This window comes from Monodelphis domestica, chromosome 5, assembly GCF_027887165.1.
Source record: "Monodelphis domestica isolate mMonDom1 chromosome 5, mMonDom1.pri, whole genome shotgun sequence".
In the NCBI taxonomy this organism is placed as follows: Eukaryota; Metazoa; Chordata; class Mammalia; order Didelphimorphia; family Didelphidae; genus Monodelphis; species Monodelphis domestica.
In genome coordinates, this window is record NC_077231.1 from 95,627,881 (window position 1) to 95,643,087 (window position 15,207).

At 42.5% G+C, this 15,207-nt stretch overlaps 2 protein-coding genes across 3 annotated transcripts in view; one reads left to right on the plus strand and one right to left on the minus strand.

Annotated features, from left to right (window-relative positions):
- The window catches only part of SYN3 (synapsin III), a 511,134-nt gene that overhangs the window by 313,080 nt on the left and 182,847 nt on the right, over positions 1–15,207 (minus strand). The window lies entirely within an intron of this gene.
- The window catches only part of TIMP3 (TIMP metallopeptidase inhibitor 3), a 65,712-nt gene that overhangs the window by 41,028 nt on the left and 9,477 nt on the right, over positions 1–15,207 (plus strand). Inside the window, exon 2 of the mRNA XM_001366297.3 lies at positions 7,766–7,848. Within this exon, the coding sequence (XP_001366334.1) occupies positions 7,766–7,848 (83 nt within the window). The remainder of the gene's footprint in view (positions 1–7,765; positions 7,849–15,207) is intronic.

Genomic DNA, 15,207 nt, shown 5'->3' on the forward strand with positions numbered 1-15,207 from the left:
CTTATTGCTGAACACTGAAATGAGATCATAGCCCTATAGACCACATCTGGAGCCTTGGGCTCAGTTCTGGGCGCCACATTTTAGGAGGGACTTTGACAAGTTGGAACAACTCCAAGGGAGGGAAGCTGGAATTCTGAGGACAGTCTGAAACCATGCTGTATAGAAGTTCTAGGAACTGAGGGTGTTTTAGCCTGGAGAAGATAATTTAACTCAATTCTGCAAGCTCCTATAGCTGTGAATATAATGCTTCTTGGAATCCCTAATGTTCTTCTGAGCCTCAGTTCAATTTCCACCACCTCCTTGAAGTCATTCTGGAATCAGCAAATTGTTAACCATTTTAACATCCCAATTAACTTTGTATTTACTTTTCTTGGTACAAGTTGATTCCCCTACCCCCTCCTTATGATGTAGGTTTGCCTAGGGCATATGTCTACTACTGTTACTTAAGTGCTTAGTAAAATGCTTGCTGATTGATGTTGGAGGAGAAGACTGGGCTTTGATACTAAGAAAATGCTTGAAATTTACACCAATTTGTATGTGGAGCTTGTCCTAATTTAAACTTCCCCTTTCCAGAAAAACAACTCCAAACTTGGAAATAATCTGTCCCTTCAGATGGCCTCCAGAGCCTAGATCCATAGGGATCCTTAGAGATGCTCCAAGGAGCCTACTGGTGAGGAGTGATTGTGTTTATTGGAATTTTTGGTTGATTATTTATTTTTGAGTCAAGGAGACAAGTGAGATTGATAGCCTCCTGGGGTGTGGCTGTCCTCAGTTTGCCTCTCAACCCCCTTTCAGAAAGTTAGGGAACCAATGGAGGAAGGAAAGTGGGAAGGAGAGAAGGAATTTGAGAATGAGGAAGAAAGTTGCTGACTTCTCATCCAAAAGGATATTCCATCCAAACTTAGTCTGAAGATTCTTTGCTCTTGTCAGTTTCTCAGAACACTTCCTCTTTCCTTTTTATTTGTGGATTTCAAAGCATTTAATATACACTTAGTATAAAATATAAGCTTGGGAGTTCAAAGCCTCTCTGACTAATTCTTTCCATTAAGTAAAAATATTAATCTTGGTTTTATTTAAGCAGATTTTTTTTGATACAGAAGAGAACACAAGAGGCTAAAAATAAATCCAAACATTCAAAAAAGAAAAAAAAATCTGGAGAGATGCAAGTCATTTGAGCCCAAGTTTCCATCTCCACAAAAGCTATTAAAAAATTAGACAGCTAGGAAACCTCTGTAGCACTCCTGGTTTTCCAGGGGCTTCCAGGTCCCCTGGCTAAGAATGCTTATTAGGTAGAAACAATCCCTTGCAAGTATGCCCAGGGCCAGGGGAGAGAGTGGAAGGGAAGGCTGACAGGAGCATTTCTTCATCTCCTATGTCCCCCCAACTGATCCAGAAGGGTAGTAAATGATCAGGGGGTCTTGATTGAAAAAAAAAAACCTGGAAAGAAGAGAGGAAGTGAGAACGTTGACTCTTTACTATTTCTAGTGAGTGATATTTTCAGTTTTTTTTTTCAAAAGAAGTAAAAGGAAATTCTCTCCCCCTCACTTTCCTTCTTAAAAATGCTATTCTATTTTTTAAAATAAACTTTTATTGATTTTTTTGTTTGTTTGAACATTAGAATGTTACTATCTCTTCTCCCAGAGAGCCATCCCATTCAACACATAATATTTTTTTTAAAGAGGAGGGGAAGGGAACTAGTAAAAGTGATTGATTCATTGAAAAAGATCTTTAAACATCCTATGTGGACCTCTCACTATTGCAAAGGGTTTGGTTGGGGCTTTCATTGCTATTCTAATTTTAAACTACATGAGATGGAATTTGATATCTTGGGTTTGATTCCTTTGTGAGTATCATAAAGTGAGTCTTATGAGTCTATAGCAAAACCTGACATATTACTATTAATTCTAGTCTTTCTAGTGCCAGACACAAAGGCACCTTGGAAGCCCTCTGGATCAATGATCTACTCAGCCAAGTCTCCAACAAGCTATAATCTAGCCTTTGGCTCAAAGGATTTCTGCGCAGTTCAAATCCAAGCTTTGCAATTTCCTCCTGTGTGACCATAACAAGTCATTTAAACCTCTCTGAGCTTAATTTCCTCATCAACAAATGAAGGGGTTGGCTTAGATGCCCTCTAAGTCTCTTTCTAGTTCTACATTTTAATCCAAAAGGGGACTGGATGAATCCCAAGGTAGCACATTCCATTACTGGACAGCTTCTTGTTGGGAAGTTCACCCAATCTGTATCTTCCCCATTCTTCAAGAAAGTTAAGCCTCTTCCTCATGACAACCTTTCCAATATTTAAAGGCTTCAATTTTGTCTCCTCCATAGTTCTTCCCAAGAGAAAAAGTCCTTCAAGGCAATAACTTTTCATTTTTGTCTTTGTATTTCCAGTTTCTGATATGTGCCTATGGTGCTGGGTCCTGGGGATGCAGGAACCAAAGTGGAACAATTTCTGCCTTTGCGGAAGTTGTATCCTACCAGGGGAGACAAACATGTATTCATAAATAGATTTTAAAAAAAAGGATAAATACATGTTTAGTATTGGTAGCAGTGGGGGTGAGGTGGGGGTGAGGAGTGGGACTAACGTCACAAAGAAAGTGGTGTATCTTGAAGGAAACCAGGGATTTTAAGAGGCAGAGATGGCAGGATGGAGACAGCATTCTGAGCAGAGGGGGGATAGCCTAGGGAAAGGCTGGATGAAAGGAAAAAGAAGGCCAGATTAATTCACTAGGAGGAAGCTAGAGTCAGTTGTACTCTCCATCCCTAGAGGAGCAGATAAAGAAAAGCTCAGTCTTTAAGGTGGGTGTATTTTAATGGGGATGGAGTGAGCTCAAATCTTATCCTCCTGTAGGGGAAATGTTGTCTGGGGGCGAGAGCAGTTGGCCTTTGAGCCCCCTAGACTGCTGGAGAAACGGGAATTCAATTATAGACCCTAGTAAAAGAATGTCTGGATTCAATTGACTGGGAGATGAGGGTGAGGAGGGAGCAGGGAGATGCAGCCACTCATTGGGTGTCTGCAGACCCTTTGAATATGCTAATTCATAGCATGTGTAAAACCTCCGGAAACAGGCTAATAGGCACATTGGCGATGGGGTTCTGTTTGCCACCAGAATTCCATTTCTGTTCAAAGCCTGGGCTGCCTGCAGTCCACATGGGGGTTCAAAGTCAATAAAGTCATGAATATATAGGAAAGTGCCAATGCAATGCCCTCCCTGCATCCCCCCTCCTATTGGTATTGAGGACCAGAAGAGAGAGCTGGGGGGGCATTGAAAAAAGTTCTCGGCTTGGAGTTAGGACCCCTGGAGTTCATATCTTGGCTCTACCCCTTGGTGGCTATGGGATTTTTTTTCTGTTGTCTTTTTAAAACCCTTACCTTCCATCTTAGAATGGATACCATGTAGGCAGAAGAGAAGTAAGGGCAAAGCAATGGGGGTTAATCCATTGGCCCAAAGTCACATAGCTAGGAATTGTCTGAGGCCACATTTGAACCCAGAACCTCTGGTGTCTACGACTGCTTTACAATCCACTGAGTTCTGATATGGGATGTTAAGTCCCAAATTCTTTGGGCAATGGATCTTCCAGCCTTCGTTTCTTTTTTTTACTAGTCTGGGAGCTTTGAGCTAAGATAACTTCAAAAATCATAGCTTTTTTTTTTTTTTAATTTTAAAACCCTTTCCTTCTGTCTTGGAATCAATACTATGTACTGGTTCCAAGGTAGAAGAGGTAAGGGCTAGGCAATGGAGGGCAAGTGACTTGCCCAGGGTCACACAACTGGGAAGTGTCTGAGGCCAGATTTGAACCTAGGAACTCTTGTCTCTAGTCCTGGCTTTCAATCCACTGAGCCACTCAGCTGCCCCCAACCATAGCTTTTTAAAAAATTATTCCCCCCCCCCCCCCGCTTACATGTAAAATTAATTTTTAACATTCTTTTTTCCCTTTCCCCACCAAGTTTTGAGTTCCACAGCCTCTCCCTTCTTCTGATGAAAAATCCCCAACATATTATCCTAAGTCAATGTATTTCAGAAGGTATTGACTGTGCCAGGAACATGATTTAGGTAGTATAGTTAGAAAGACAAAAGAAAATTTGCCCTGCTCTCAAATTACTGTATAAATGTCAGATATTCTGGAGTCTGGGTCACTTCTATTCTGAGAAGGGTAGATGATAGGAGAGGTGCCATGTCTCCAAAAACAGAATAAAATTCCCCAGAATACCCAAATTCAGCATGCTGCTAACAGCTGCCAAACTCTGAGCAGGTAGCCTTGAACTTTGATCCCACCTGAAATGATAGGTGGAGTCCAGTCCTAGAAGTCACAGTGATCTGAGAGAGGTGGTAGGGTGAGTGGGAGACCTAGAGTCATGGAGCCTTCTTTCAGAAAGGCACAATAACTTGCCCATGACTGAAGAGCTAGTAAATAACAGGGATGTAGTTTTGACTTGAAAGTCAGGATTTTTTCTGCCATGGTGCATTAAATGCCACAAGAAAAAGACTATTGTTTTAGGGAAGGTCTTTGTGAATCTTGCTGGGAGAGGAGAAAAGAAAGAAAAAATGTGGGGTTTGACTTGTTCCCCTTTATTGGCCAGGGCTTTGGTGCTGATCTCTGGGTCTGTATGATTTCTTTTCTCTTTTGGGACCAATGTGTTTTATCACACATCAAGCCCCTCTTTAATTAAATAAAGTAAATTACATTTAGTGGGACACTTGGGATCTGAGCTTTTTAAGCCAGAAGATACCTTGGGAGGTCATTTACCTCAGTCCTCTCTTCATAGAGGGGGGAATAGAGAGTCAAATTAAGTTTTTTAGGGAAGCGAAGAACATAAGATTGTAGGATATTATTCTGGAAAGGAATTTAGAGTTATCTAGTCCTAATCCATCATTTTACAGATGAGAGAAAATGAGTCTTAATTCATAGGATTGGGGATCTAGATATCAGACAACATCTAATCCAATTTCCTTATTTTAAAAGTGAGAAACAGTCCTGAATAGATCATAGGAATCATAGATCTAGACCCTATGTAGTTGAACTCCTTTATTTTACAGATTAGGAAACTGAAGCCCAGAGGGGTTAAGTCCTTTGATTAAACTCATATCAGTGGTTAAGTGTCAGAGGCAGGATTTGAATTCTGACCTGCCTTTCTCTGTCTTACACCCAGAGTAGGTTGTTTTTTTTTTCCTCCTTTTTAAAAACCATTACCTTCTGTCTTAGAATCAATACTGTATTAGTTCCAAGACAGAAGAGCAGTAAGGACTAGGCAGTAGGGGTTAAGTGACTTGCCCAGGCTCACACAGCTAGGAAGTGTCTGGGGCCAGATTTGAACCCAGGATCTCCCATCTATACATCTGGCTCTCTATCCCCTAAGCCACCCAAATGTCCCCCACATAAGTTTTTTATAGATGCATGTTGAATAATTGATTTGTATCCATAAAGTGAATGGGAAGGGTGGTGGTGGTGGTGACAGAGTGGCTGTCCCTGGAACTGAAATGAAATTAGAGTGAATCATCTCTATCATGAAAGCTTGGCAAGTAGGGAAGAAGAAATTCTAGTCCATCCTCTTTGTTCAAGCCTGCCTTTGGCTCCCCTGCCCTCTCAGATGCCTTAGAGATGAGTCCTTGTAGACCCTTGAGAGCAGGGCTCTAAAACCTTGGGGCTGCTGCCAGGAGCCACTGGATGGATTGAGATCACTGGGGGTCATAGATGGTGGTCTGGCCAGCTCTGCAAACAGTACAACCCAGAAAGGATTTATTTGTCCAAATGGAGAATAGCGTTTGACTCCTCCTTTCTCCCCTTGGGGTTACTGGGGTCTTGTCCTCATTAGTAAGGCATGTGTGGAGGATTATAGGCTCAGCTGGCATCAGGATTACTCTTTATACTGTATAAAATCCTTCCTGAATCTAACTTACAGTAACCCTGTGAGATACTCAGAATAGAAAATCATCCCCATTTTACAAGAAACTGAGGCTCCCAGAGAAGTGATGTCTCCAAGGCCAGAGAATTCCCAGAGAGCTGGGAGAGGCTTTTGAGGCTTTCTAGCCCAATCTATCATTTTTTAAAACCTTTATCTTCTATCTTAGAATCAATACTGTGTAGTGGTCTAAGGCAGAAGCTAGTGACTTGCCCAGGATTACACAGGTAGGAAGTGTCTGAGGCCAGACTTGAACCCAGGATCTTCTCTCTCTCTCTCTAGACCTGGTTCTCAAACCACTGAACCACTCAGCTGCCCCCTAAACATCCTTATGTTGCATGTGGGGAAACTGAAGCTAAGGGATATTATAGGGCATTGATCTAAAGTTAGAAGGGACTTTGAAGACTTTCTAGGATAGGCTTCTCATCTTACAGAGGAAGAAGAAATTGAGGTTAACACCTTGTCCAATATCACATAGGTAGAAGGTATCAGATTTAGAACTTGAACCCAAGTCCTTAGCCTCTAAATCCAGTGCCCATCAGACAGCATGGGAATACTTCTTTACTGCAAACCACTTTGTAAACTTGAACAAGCTACATAAACTCTGGGGCCCCCATTAACGGGAAGGATGAATGTCAGTTTAGATATGATATGACAGGTAACAGGAAACCTCCTGAGGCTGCTGAGTAGAGTGACATGACAACTCTATTTGAGGGAGCATTTCTTCTGGGAGCAAAGGACAGATAGATAGCTTGGCTGAGCCAGGGAAGTGAATGAAGGCAGAGAGGAACTGGACTGGGATGGTAGGAGGCAGTGGGGGCAGTAGAGAGTAGAGGTTAAAAATAACATCAAAATTGGAAAGGAAAAAAAAAGAGCAAGAGTATAAAGAAAGGTCAGTGAGATATGAAATTAGGTCAGATTGGAGTCCCAGCTCTGATAGTATCTGACCGTGGCCAAGGCTTCTAACTTCCCTTGGCCTCTATTTTTCCACCTATTGAATGGGGGCAATCATACAGCACAATTTCTCCTTATTTCTTAGAGTTCATAAGATCAGACATAGAATTAACTGGAAGGGACTGCAGAGGCCAATCCCCTCTTTTTATAGGTGAGGAAACTGAGGCATAGAGATATTAAATGATTTGCCTAAATTCACAAAGCTAATGTCTGAAGTGGGATTTATACTTTGGTCTTTCTGGATGCTCAGTCCAGTGGACCAAGGACACCATACTGCCTTCCAATTGTGAGAAAAACACTTTTGTAAACTTCAAAGTACCAAATAAAGGTTTTATTATAATCTCCTTGCAGGAGTGGGACAAAAAAAAAACAAACTGGCTTTTGGGGGCAGAAGCTTGGATTCCAACAGTTCTGCAGTTGTTTTAGATTGGGCAAAATAACTTCCCCTCCCTGGTTCCCAGTTTCCCCTTCTGTAAAATGAAAGTATTGGACTCGATGGTCCTTGAGATCTTTTCCAACTCCAGACCTATGATCCCATAAAAAGTTTTCATTGTTGTAGAGCTCAGGTACCTTGTAGGAGGTTGAAAAGAAGATGGGGGGGGTCAATGGTACTATGAATCAGGTTTTTTTTTAAGTAGAGTCATGAGGGTACATGACTACCCAGTGCTTTTTTTGTGGAATAAACTTGGACAATATCAGTTTTCCCTTTCTCCTCACTCCCTTCAGAGTCTTTGCTTGTGTAAACAAAATCATCTTTCCAGTTGGCTCCATAAATCTAAATGTAATTCCAGAGAAACTTGGGGCTGGAGACCTCACCCTGACACACATGCTAGTGGGGTGTGGAGTTGATTTCTCTGTCATTGGAAGCCTCTCGTAAATACCCTCCTCCATTTTTTTCTCTTTCTCCAGTCATCCGTGCCAAGGTGGTGGGAAAGAAGCTGGTGAAGGAGGGACCCTTTGGGACACTGATTTACACCATCAAGCAGATGAAGGTAAGGGAGGTTGGCTTTTTGAGAGGCGTGTGTGTGTGTGTGTGTGTGTGTGTGTGTGTGTGTGTGTGTGTGTGTGTGTGTGTGTGTGTGTCTGTGGTGTTCTTGCCTTTGTTTAGACTTGGTCTCCAAACACAACCAACCCTAACTCTTCATCCTTCTGGAGGTATAAAGAAAATGTTAGGGAGTGAGGGTGGCCACCACTCTTCTGTTGAGTATCTCAAGCGAGGAGAAAGGGTGAGGTCATGGAAAGAGCACTAGGCTGAGAATGTGAGATCTGGCTCAGCCCCAAGGGAACTGTATGACCTGGGGCAAGTCACTACTGAGAGCTGGGTGACTGCAGTGGTTAGAAGTATGGAGTCCCAAGAACTGGGTTTGAATCCAGTTTCAGATTAGGTACTACACAGAGAAGCTCAACAAATGGCAATTAAACGACATTCACTTTACATCTTGGTTCTCTGGACAATTCAATAAGGCTAAATGTCAGAGAAGGTGCCAGACTTGCATTGTTAGAGGGAGTCTTTTCTCCTTTGGAAAATTTTTTAATAAATTAATTTTATATTAATAAAATTATTTGTATAATTTTCTTTTATAATTTGTATATTTTAAATCAAATTAATTTTAATAAAAGCTCTTAGCTTCCATCTTAGAATCATACTGTGTATTGGTTCCAAGGCAGAGGAGCTGTAAGGGCTAGGCATTGGGGATCAGGTGACTTGCTCAGGATCACATAGCTAAGAAGTGTCTGAGGCCACATTTGAACCCAGGACCTTCTGTCTGTAAGCCTGGTTCTCAATCCAGTGAGCCATGTAGCTGCCTCCAAGGCTTACTTTTAAATTCTTATTCAATGATTGATTCTCTTTAAAAGGGAGTTACCACTATTGGCTGGCTTTGTCAGAGGAGTATTCAGTGGAGAGCTATAGGTTTCCCATGGGTCAAGGTCAGTGTTTTATTTCCCTTTGTATGCTAAACGAGTTAATAGGTATAAAGCACTATGAACCTCAGATTGCTATATAAATGCTAGTTATTATTATTGCTATTTTAAAAACATCATTGTCATTTTTTACTCTGGATCTCAGAGCATTGTAGGGAGCTCCCAGGGTAAAATTCCCCTCTCCCTTTTCAGGTAGAAAATTATGGGTAACTCATACTTATAAACAGTCATCTGGGGACACTGAGAGGAGGTTAACTTGGTAGGCACACAACCAGTGATGAGTTGGGGCAGAGCCTTGAACTCAGGACTTCTTGACCCCAAGGCAGGTCCTCCATACACCCTCTAATGCTGGCCTTTCTTCAGATTCACATGAAGGAGGGTTAGAAGTGGCTTTTGAGTTGGCTAAAATTTGAAGGATTTCCATCTGGAAGGATGGAGAGCCATTCTAAGAACTCCTTTCTCCATGTTGGGTCTTTGCAAAGGCCTAGGTGCCCAAAGTAGCCAGGTGGTCCAGCAAACCTGGCCTGGTGCACTGATTGGGGAGCCCATTGTTCCTCCCCCTATGTTCAGGTTTCATGGAAGCTGCTCCTTCCAATGTTTGAGTTTTTGCATTTCTGGAAATACCCATTGACCTTGGTATGTAATATTAAAAATCCATCCTGGCTTGCTTCCCTTGGCCTGGGCAGCCCTGTCATGAGACTAGTTTATATCTTTTTAGAAGGCGGCAGTGATGAGGGAGTGGGGGGGGGCGGGTAGGAGGGGGCAAACGGGAAACAACAACCCAAGGTGGGGAGAAAGAGAGACAGAGACACACAGAGAAAGTGTCTTCCCCTTCCCTCCCCTCTAAAAGGCCTTGGCAGGGATCATAGCAAATCTGATGTGGATTAGACAAAGCAGAGGGTCAGAAAATGTCTGCTTTGTACCAATTCCCCTTTTTATGAGGTGCTCCTGAGCCAGCAGCAGAGATGTTGGGAGGGGAGCTGGGAGGAAGCTCCCCAGGCTCCTGGGACCAGAGTGGCCACATGATGTGCCCTTCCCTGCTTTATGGGCTATAAAAGTTGGGGGTCCTGGACTGGGGTAGAAATTTATGCTTCTTCCTTGCCCCCCCCACCCCCAAACCCTGGAAATGAAGGTGGGTTGATCCTTGAATGAACCTGAACAGTAATAGAAAGGAAGTCATTCAAAGTGACTAGTTAGGGGAGGCTTAGTGACAGAGTAAAATAGAGTGCCAGGCCTAGAGATGGGAGGTCCTGGGTTCAAATATAACCTCAGATACTTCCTAGTTGTGTGACCCTGGCCAAGTCATTTAGCTCCAATTGCCTATCTTATGGTTAGATATTTTACCTAGATGTTTAGATAAAAGAGATATGCCTATTTTACCTAGATATTACTGCTTTTCTGCCTTGGAACCTGTACTTGGCATTGATTCTAAGGGTTAAAAACAGAAAGTGTCTGATTGAGGCAGGTGGGTGGCAATTGAATAGAATGCCAGCCCTGGAGTCAGGAGGACCTGGGTTCAACTCTGTCCTCAGACACATTCTAGCTGTGTGACCCTGGGTAAATCACTTAATCTCATTTGCCTAGTAGCCCTTACCCCTCTATCTTAGAGTGAGACAGAAAAGTTCTCGTCCTTTGGGTGAGTCCTCCCTAGAAAGCCTCAGGTCAGAGATTCATGGCTGTACCTGTTTAGAGCCTATCACAGTGACTTGCACACAGTTGGTGCTTAATAAATACTCATGGATGAATATATCTATCACATTAGCAAAGCTAACAAAAAAGGAAAAAGGACAAATATTGAAGGGGCTCTGGGAAAAACTAGTCACTTTAATACCCTGTTGGTGGAGCTATAAAGTGGTCAGGTCATTGTGGAAAACAATCTGGAGCTGTGCCCAGAAAGTGACTAAAATGACTAATGCATGTGGGGAGGTAATGCTCGCACCCTCTCATCAGCTGAGAAGATTGAGCAGGGATTCTGAACTGGTTCATGGATTCCTTTGGCAGTTAAATGTATAAAACAAACAAACAAGAGGAACGAATTCTCTTAAAATACATTTTAAAATAATATTCAAATGACTAATGCTACATATTAATATTTAAAATATATCAAATGTATTAAATATTAATAAATATCAAAATAATTTAAAAACTAAAGTCCACATATTCCAGGTCAAGAAGCCCTGGAAAAAGTATTTATTGGACTTGGAGTGAGGAAGACTAGAGGTCCCATCCCATGTCAACTACTTCATGGCTCAATCAAATTCCTTTACCTTTTTTTGGCCTCAGTTTCCTCATCTGTAAAAGAGATAATAACAGTATGTACCTCATGGGATTGTAATGAGACTCACTTGAGATTAGTTATGTGATAGAGTCTGGATCTATGATTTCTTAGGTATAGGGAATTCCCAGAGGTACTTTTACTAATGCAGATAGGTACCTATTATGCATCTTATAATCTTAGATGCATCTTATAGTCTTGCTTAGACTACTCATAAGTGAAGTGACTTACCTAGGGCCATATGTTAGTAATATTTGAAGCAGGACTTTTATCTAGGTCTTGTGGGTTTTAAGACCGAGTCTCTTTCCACTGCTCTATTCTTCCTCTCAGGTAGGTATTTTGTAAATATTGCAGTGCTATATAAATGTCAACTATAATTATTCTTAAGTCTAGACCTGTGAGTTCCTCAGTTTAAGGAAATCCCTGAGTGGAAATCCCTTTCCATTAATAGAAGTCTGTAAGTCATTGCAAATTCTAGTAGGTCACGAAGGCAGTATGTGTTAGGAGATGGGCTTGAACTTGGGGATTCTTCACTCTAAGGGTGGTCTTCTATTATAAAAGTCATGTATTGGGGGTAGGTAATCCTTTCTGGCCTGACCTCAGATGCTTCTCCTAACAAGGTTTTCACTGCCCTCAAATTAGAGAGGGCACAGCTCAATTTGGAATCCTAAGGGAAAGGAAATCTGTCTTCCTCTTCCCCATCCTGTTTCCATCTGCTCTTCTCCTGAGTTACTTCACTGTCATTTAAAGAGTATTAGATAATTTGGCATGAGATGACCTAGACTCATCCAAGTGCCTGGGTGACTGTGGTAAAGCCTCTTTCCCTCAACTGTAAAATAAGTGGGTTGGCTTAGATGACCTCCAAGTTCTTGTCCAGCTCTAAATCTATGACCTGGGTTTAAATGTTTTCTCTTCTTACCATCTTACTATGTGGGTAAACTTGGGCAAGTCATTTGCCCTCTCTGTGCCTTAGTTTCCTTATTTGTAGAAAGAGGGGATTGGCTTCAATGACCTCTAAGGTCTCTTTAAGCATCAACAAGAAATGAACCCAGTTTGGCTTTGGCCCGCTCACCAGCCACTTAGTACTTCCTCTGTGACATCTTGCCAAGGGTGTATGGGGAAAAAATATTGCAAGAGAGAGGAGAGACAAGTCCCACGTGTGTGTTGGCAAGAGCTCGGGGCCTGTCTGCAATTGTTTTGTTCCATCGGATTAGTGAGTCTGTCCCAGAGTCAGCCAGGGTGATGGAGGGCTCCCTCTCAGCAGGATTAAATGAAGCTTGAATGTAGGACAGAATGCCCATACTTTGTTGTTTCTGACCACAGGGTGGTCTTGACACCTCCCCAAATGGGAATAGCAGGGACAGTTTCCCCCAATGAAGAAGCTCAGTCTTCTAGCCTTCCCTCCAGCCTATGTCTGGAATCTGAAGACTCGAGTTCTTGGTCTGCCTCAAATGCATGGAGGTATGGCGTCAGACTACTGACTTAACTCCCCCAAACCATGGTCGCCTCATTTGTAAAATTATAGTGTTGGTTGAGGTGGTCTCGGAGGGAGATCGCTTCCAGCTCTAGTCATTTAGCCTGTCTTGGTCTTGTTTCTTCATCTGTAAAATTGGTTTAGGCTAGATGGCCTGGGAGGTGCTTTCCTCCTCTAAATCAGGGATCATAAATGTCTATAATCAGACAGTCGCTTGGAAAGGGCAGATGATGTTTCATTGGCAGAGGTCAAGAATTTGGGGAAATGAGGTTAGCTAGGAAACCCAACCTGGAGATTAGTTGTGTCTCAATCAGGAGGATTCATGGGGCAGGTGAGAGTGATGGCTGACAGGAGGTGTAGCCCTGATCTGCCCAAGCCTTTATCTCCCCCAGCAAGACCGTGAGAAAGTGGTCCCCTTTGGCGGGAGTTGTTGTTCTTGTTCCCTGGAAAAGACTCTCAGGCCTTTGGTTGTGGGAGGGACTGCACGTGTGGGACAATGTGTCCAGCCTGGCCTGTGGGGCTGTCCCAAGGAGCAGGACACTGAGTCATGCATTTCACCCTGACCTTAGGCAGGAAGGCCCCCTGGGCTAATCTCTGGCTCTAGTGGGGCTCACTTCCTTCAGCCCTCTCTTTTATCAAATGCATCATGAGGGGGAGGGCAGTCTCTTTTGAAGCTTGGGCTCATGGCCTCTCTACTGGAAGCCTACTCCAGATGCCAGGGTTCGGTTCCCTCCCTGGCCCAAACTCACATATACCTGTACTGTACATCCTGACTCACTGGCCACATTCCAGGTTCAGCCTTGGCTTGTCCCTTTGCTTTTCTAATCCAAGAAAAACAAAACATAAAATAGTGCTAATCATTCCTTGTGCTCCCTACCTCTCCAGACCCTTGCAGGGAGGGCTCTCTAAACATCAAGGGTTCTAGCTTCTAACTCTTCTGATATGCTGGAAGCTCCTCGAAGGCAGGGGCCCTTTTATTTTGGGTCTTTGGATCTCTACCATCTCCTGCCTGGAACGAATAGTAAGTGCTTCAGATAAATGCTCTTGGATTGATTTCTATTACCAGCACGGTTCCCTGCATCTCTCTCTCTCTCTCCATATCTCCATATATAGTATTATAAATCATATGATTATAAATAAATTATTTTGTGTCTTCATTAACATTCAAGAAATGCTTTACCAACCAATGATCTATTTCTGTATCTCTATAACATAGACCTCTCTCTAGAGTATTATGAATAACAGAATTATAAATTAACATTTTGTGACTTCATTAACATTCAAGACATATCTTGCTAACCAATTATTTACTTATCCCTTTACATACATATATATGTATATACATATTGTATTCATATGTATATATGCCTAAAGGCACAGGCGCACACGCACACACACACACACACATACACACACATATATAGAGGGAAACAGAGAGAGAGACATAGGTAGATAGAGAGAGGGAGAGAGAAATAGAGAGAGAAACAGAGAGAGGAGCACAGGGAGATAATTAGAGAAACAGAAAGAGAGAGAAACATAGGTAGATAATTCTTTATACAGAAGATACAATTAAATAATTAACTACTTAACTTTCTCCAGAAAGAGAGAGTTACATGGGTAGATATTGGTTGGTAAAGTATGTCTTGAATGGTCGTGAAGTCACAAAACACTTGTAGGGGAATGAAGCAGGGAGTGGGAGGGCTGAGAAACAGAGAACCACGGAAAGATAAGAATCGAGTTTCCTCCACTGAAAAAGGAGGGAGTTGGCCTCAATGGCCTCCAAACTCTCTCTGGTTTAGATTTATGGCCTTACATTCCCTTACCAAGCCCTGGGTCAGAAGGCAGGGGGCCCAGGGTCCAGTTCAATATTTATTTTGATTTGATCCAGTAAGCATTTATTAAGTGCTTACCATGTGCTGAGTTGGGAATACAAATGAAACAGATCCTGCCCTCACATATTACTCCACGGATAAATCCATGAGTATGAAGGACCTACTGTGTGTGTGTGACCTGTGACAGGCTCTGTACAGAGACCTTCACCTAGAGAAGATAAGACTTTCACTCTAAACCATCCTTGTCCTGAAGGTGCTAACATTCTGTTGGAATAGTGACAGCTAGCATTTATGTGATGGCTTATGGTTTGCACAGCCCTTTAAAATGTGATTTCATTTTATCCTCACAACCTTGAGAGGAGTCACTATTAATATCCTCATTTTACAAATGATGAAGCAGAGGCGTGAAATGACTTGCCCAGGTTCACACAGCAAGCATCTGAGGCATGAACTGAATTCATGTCTTTCTGACTTCTGTGCTCTGTCCGTGGTACCATCTAGCTGTTGCAGCTATATATACATACATTTATGATGAAGGACTTTCCATTCCAACCTGCTTCTCAAGGGCATCACTGTCACATTCAGTCATTTAGGTTCATAACCTCAGAGTGTGTCATCCTCGACTCCCCACATACCCAGGGCACCTCTCTTAAACCATCCCCTTTCTTTCCACTGAATAGAGCTAATACTTGGGCTAGAATTTCATCTCTCACTTGGACTATGACAGTAGGCACTGAACTATTCTCCCTGCCTCCTCCCCTCTCTAACTCATCCCTCACACAATTAATTGACAGTAGTTTAGAATTTACAAAACACTTTCCTCAAACAATTCTGTGAGGTAGAGTGA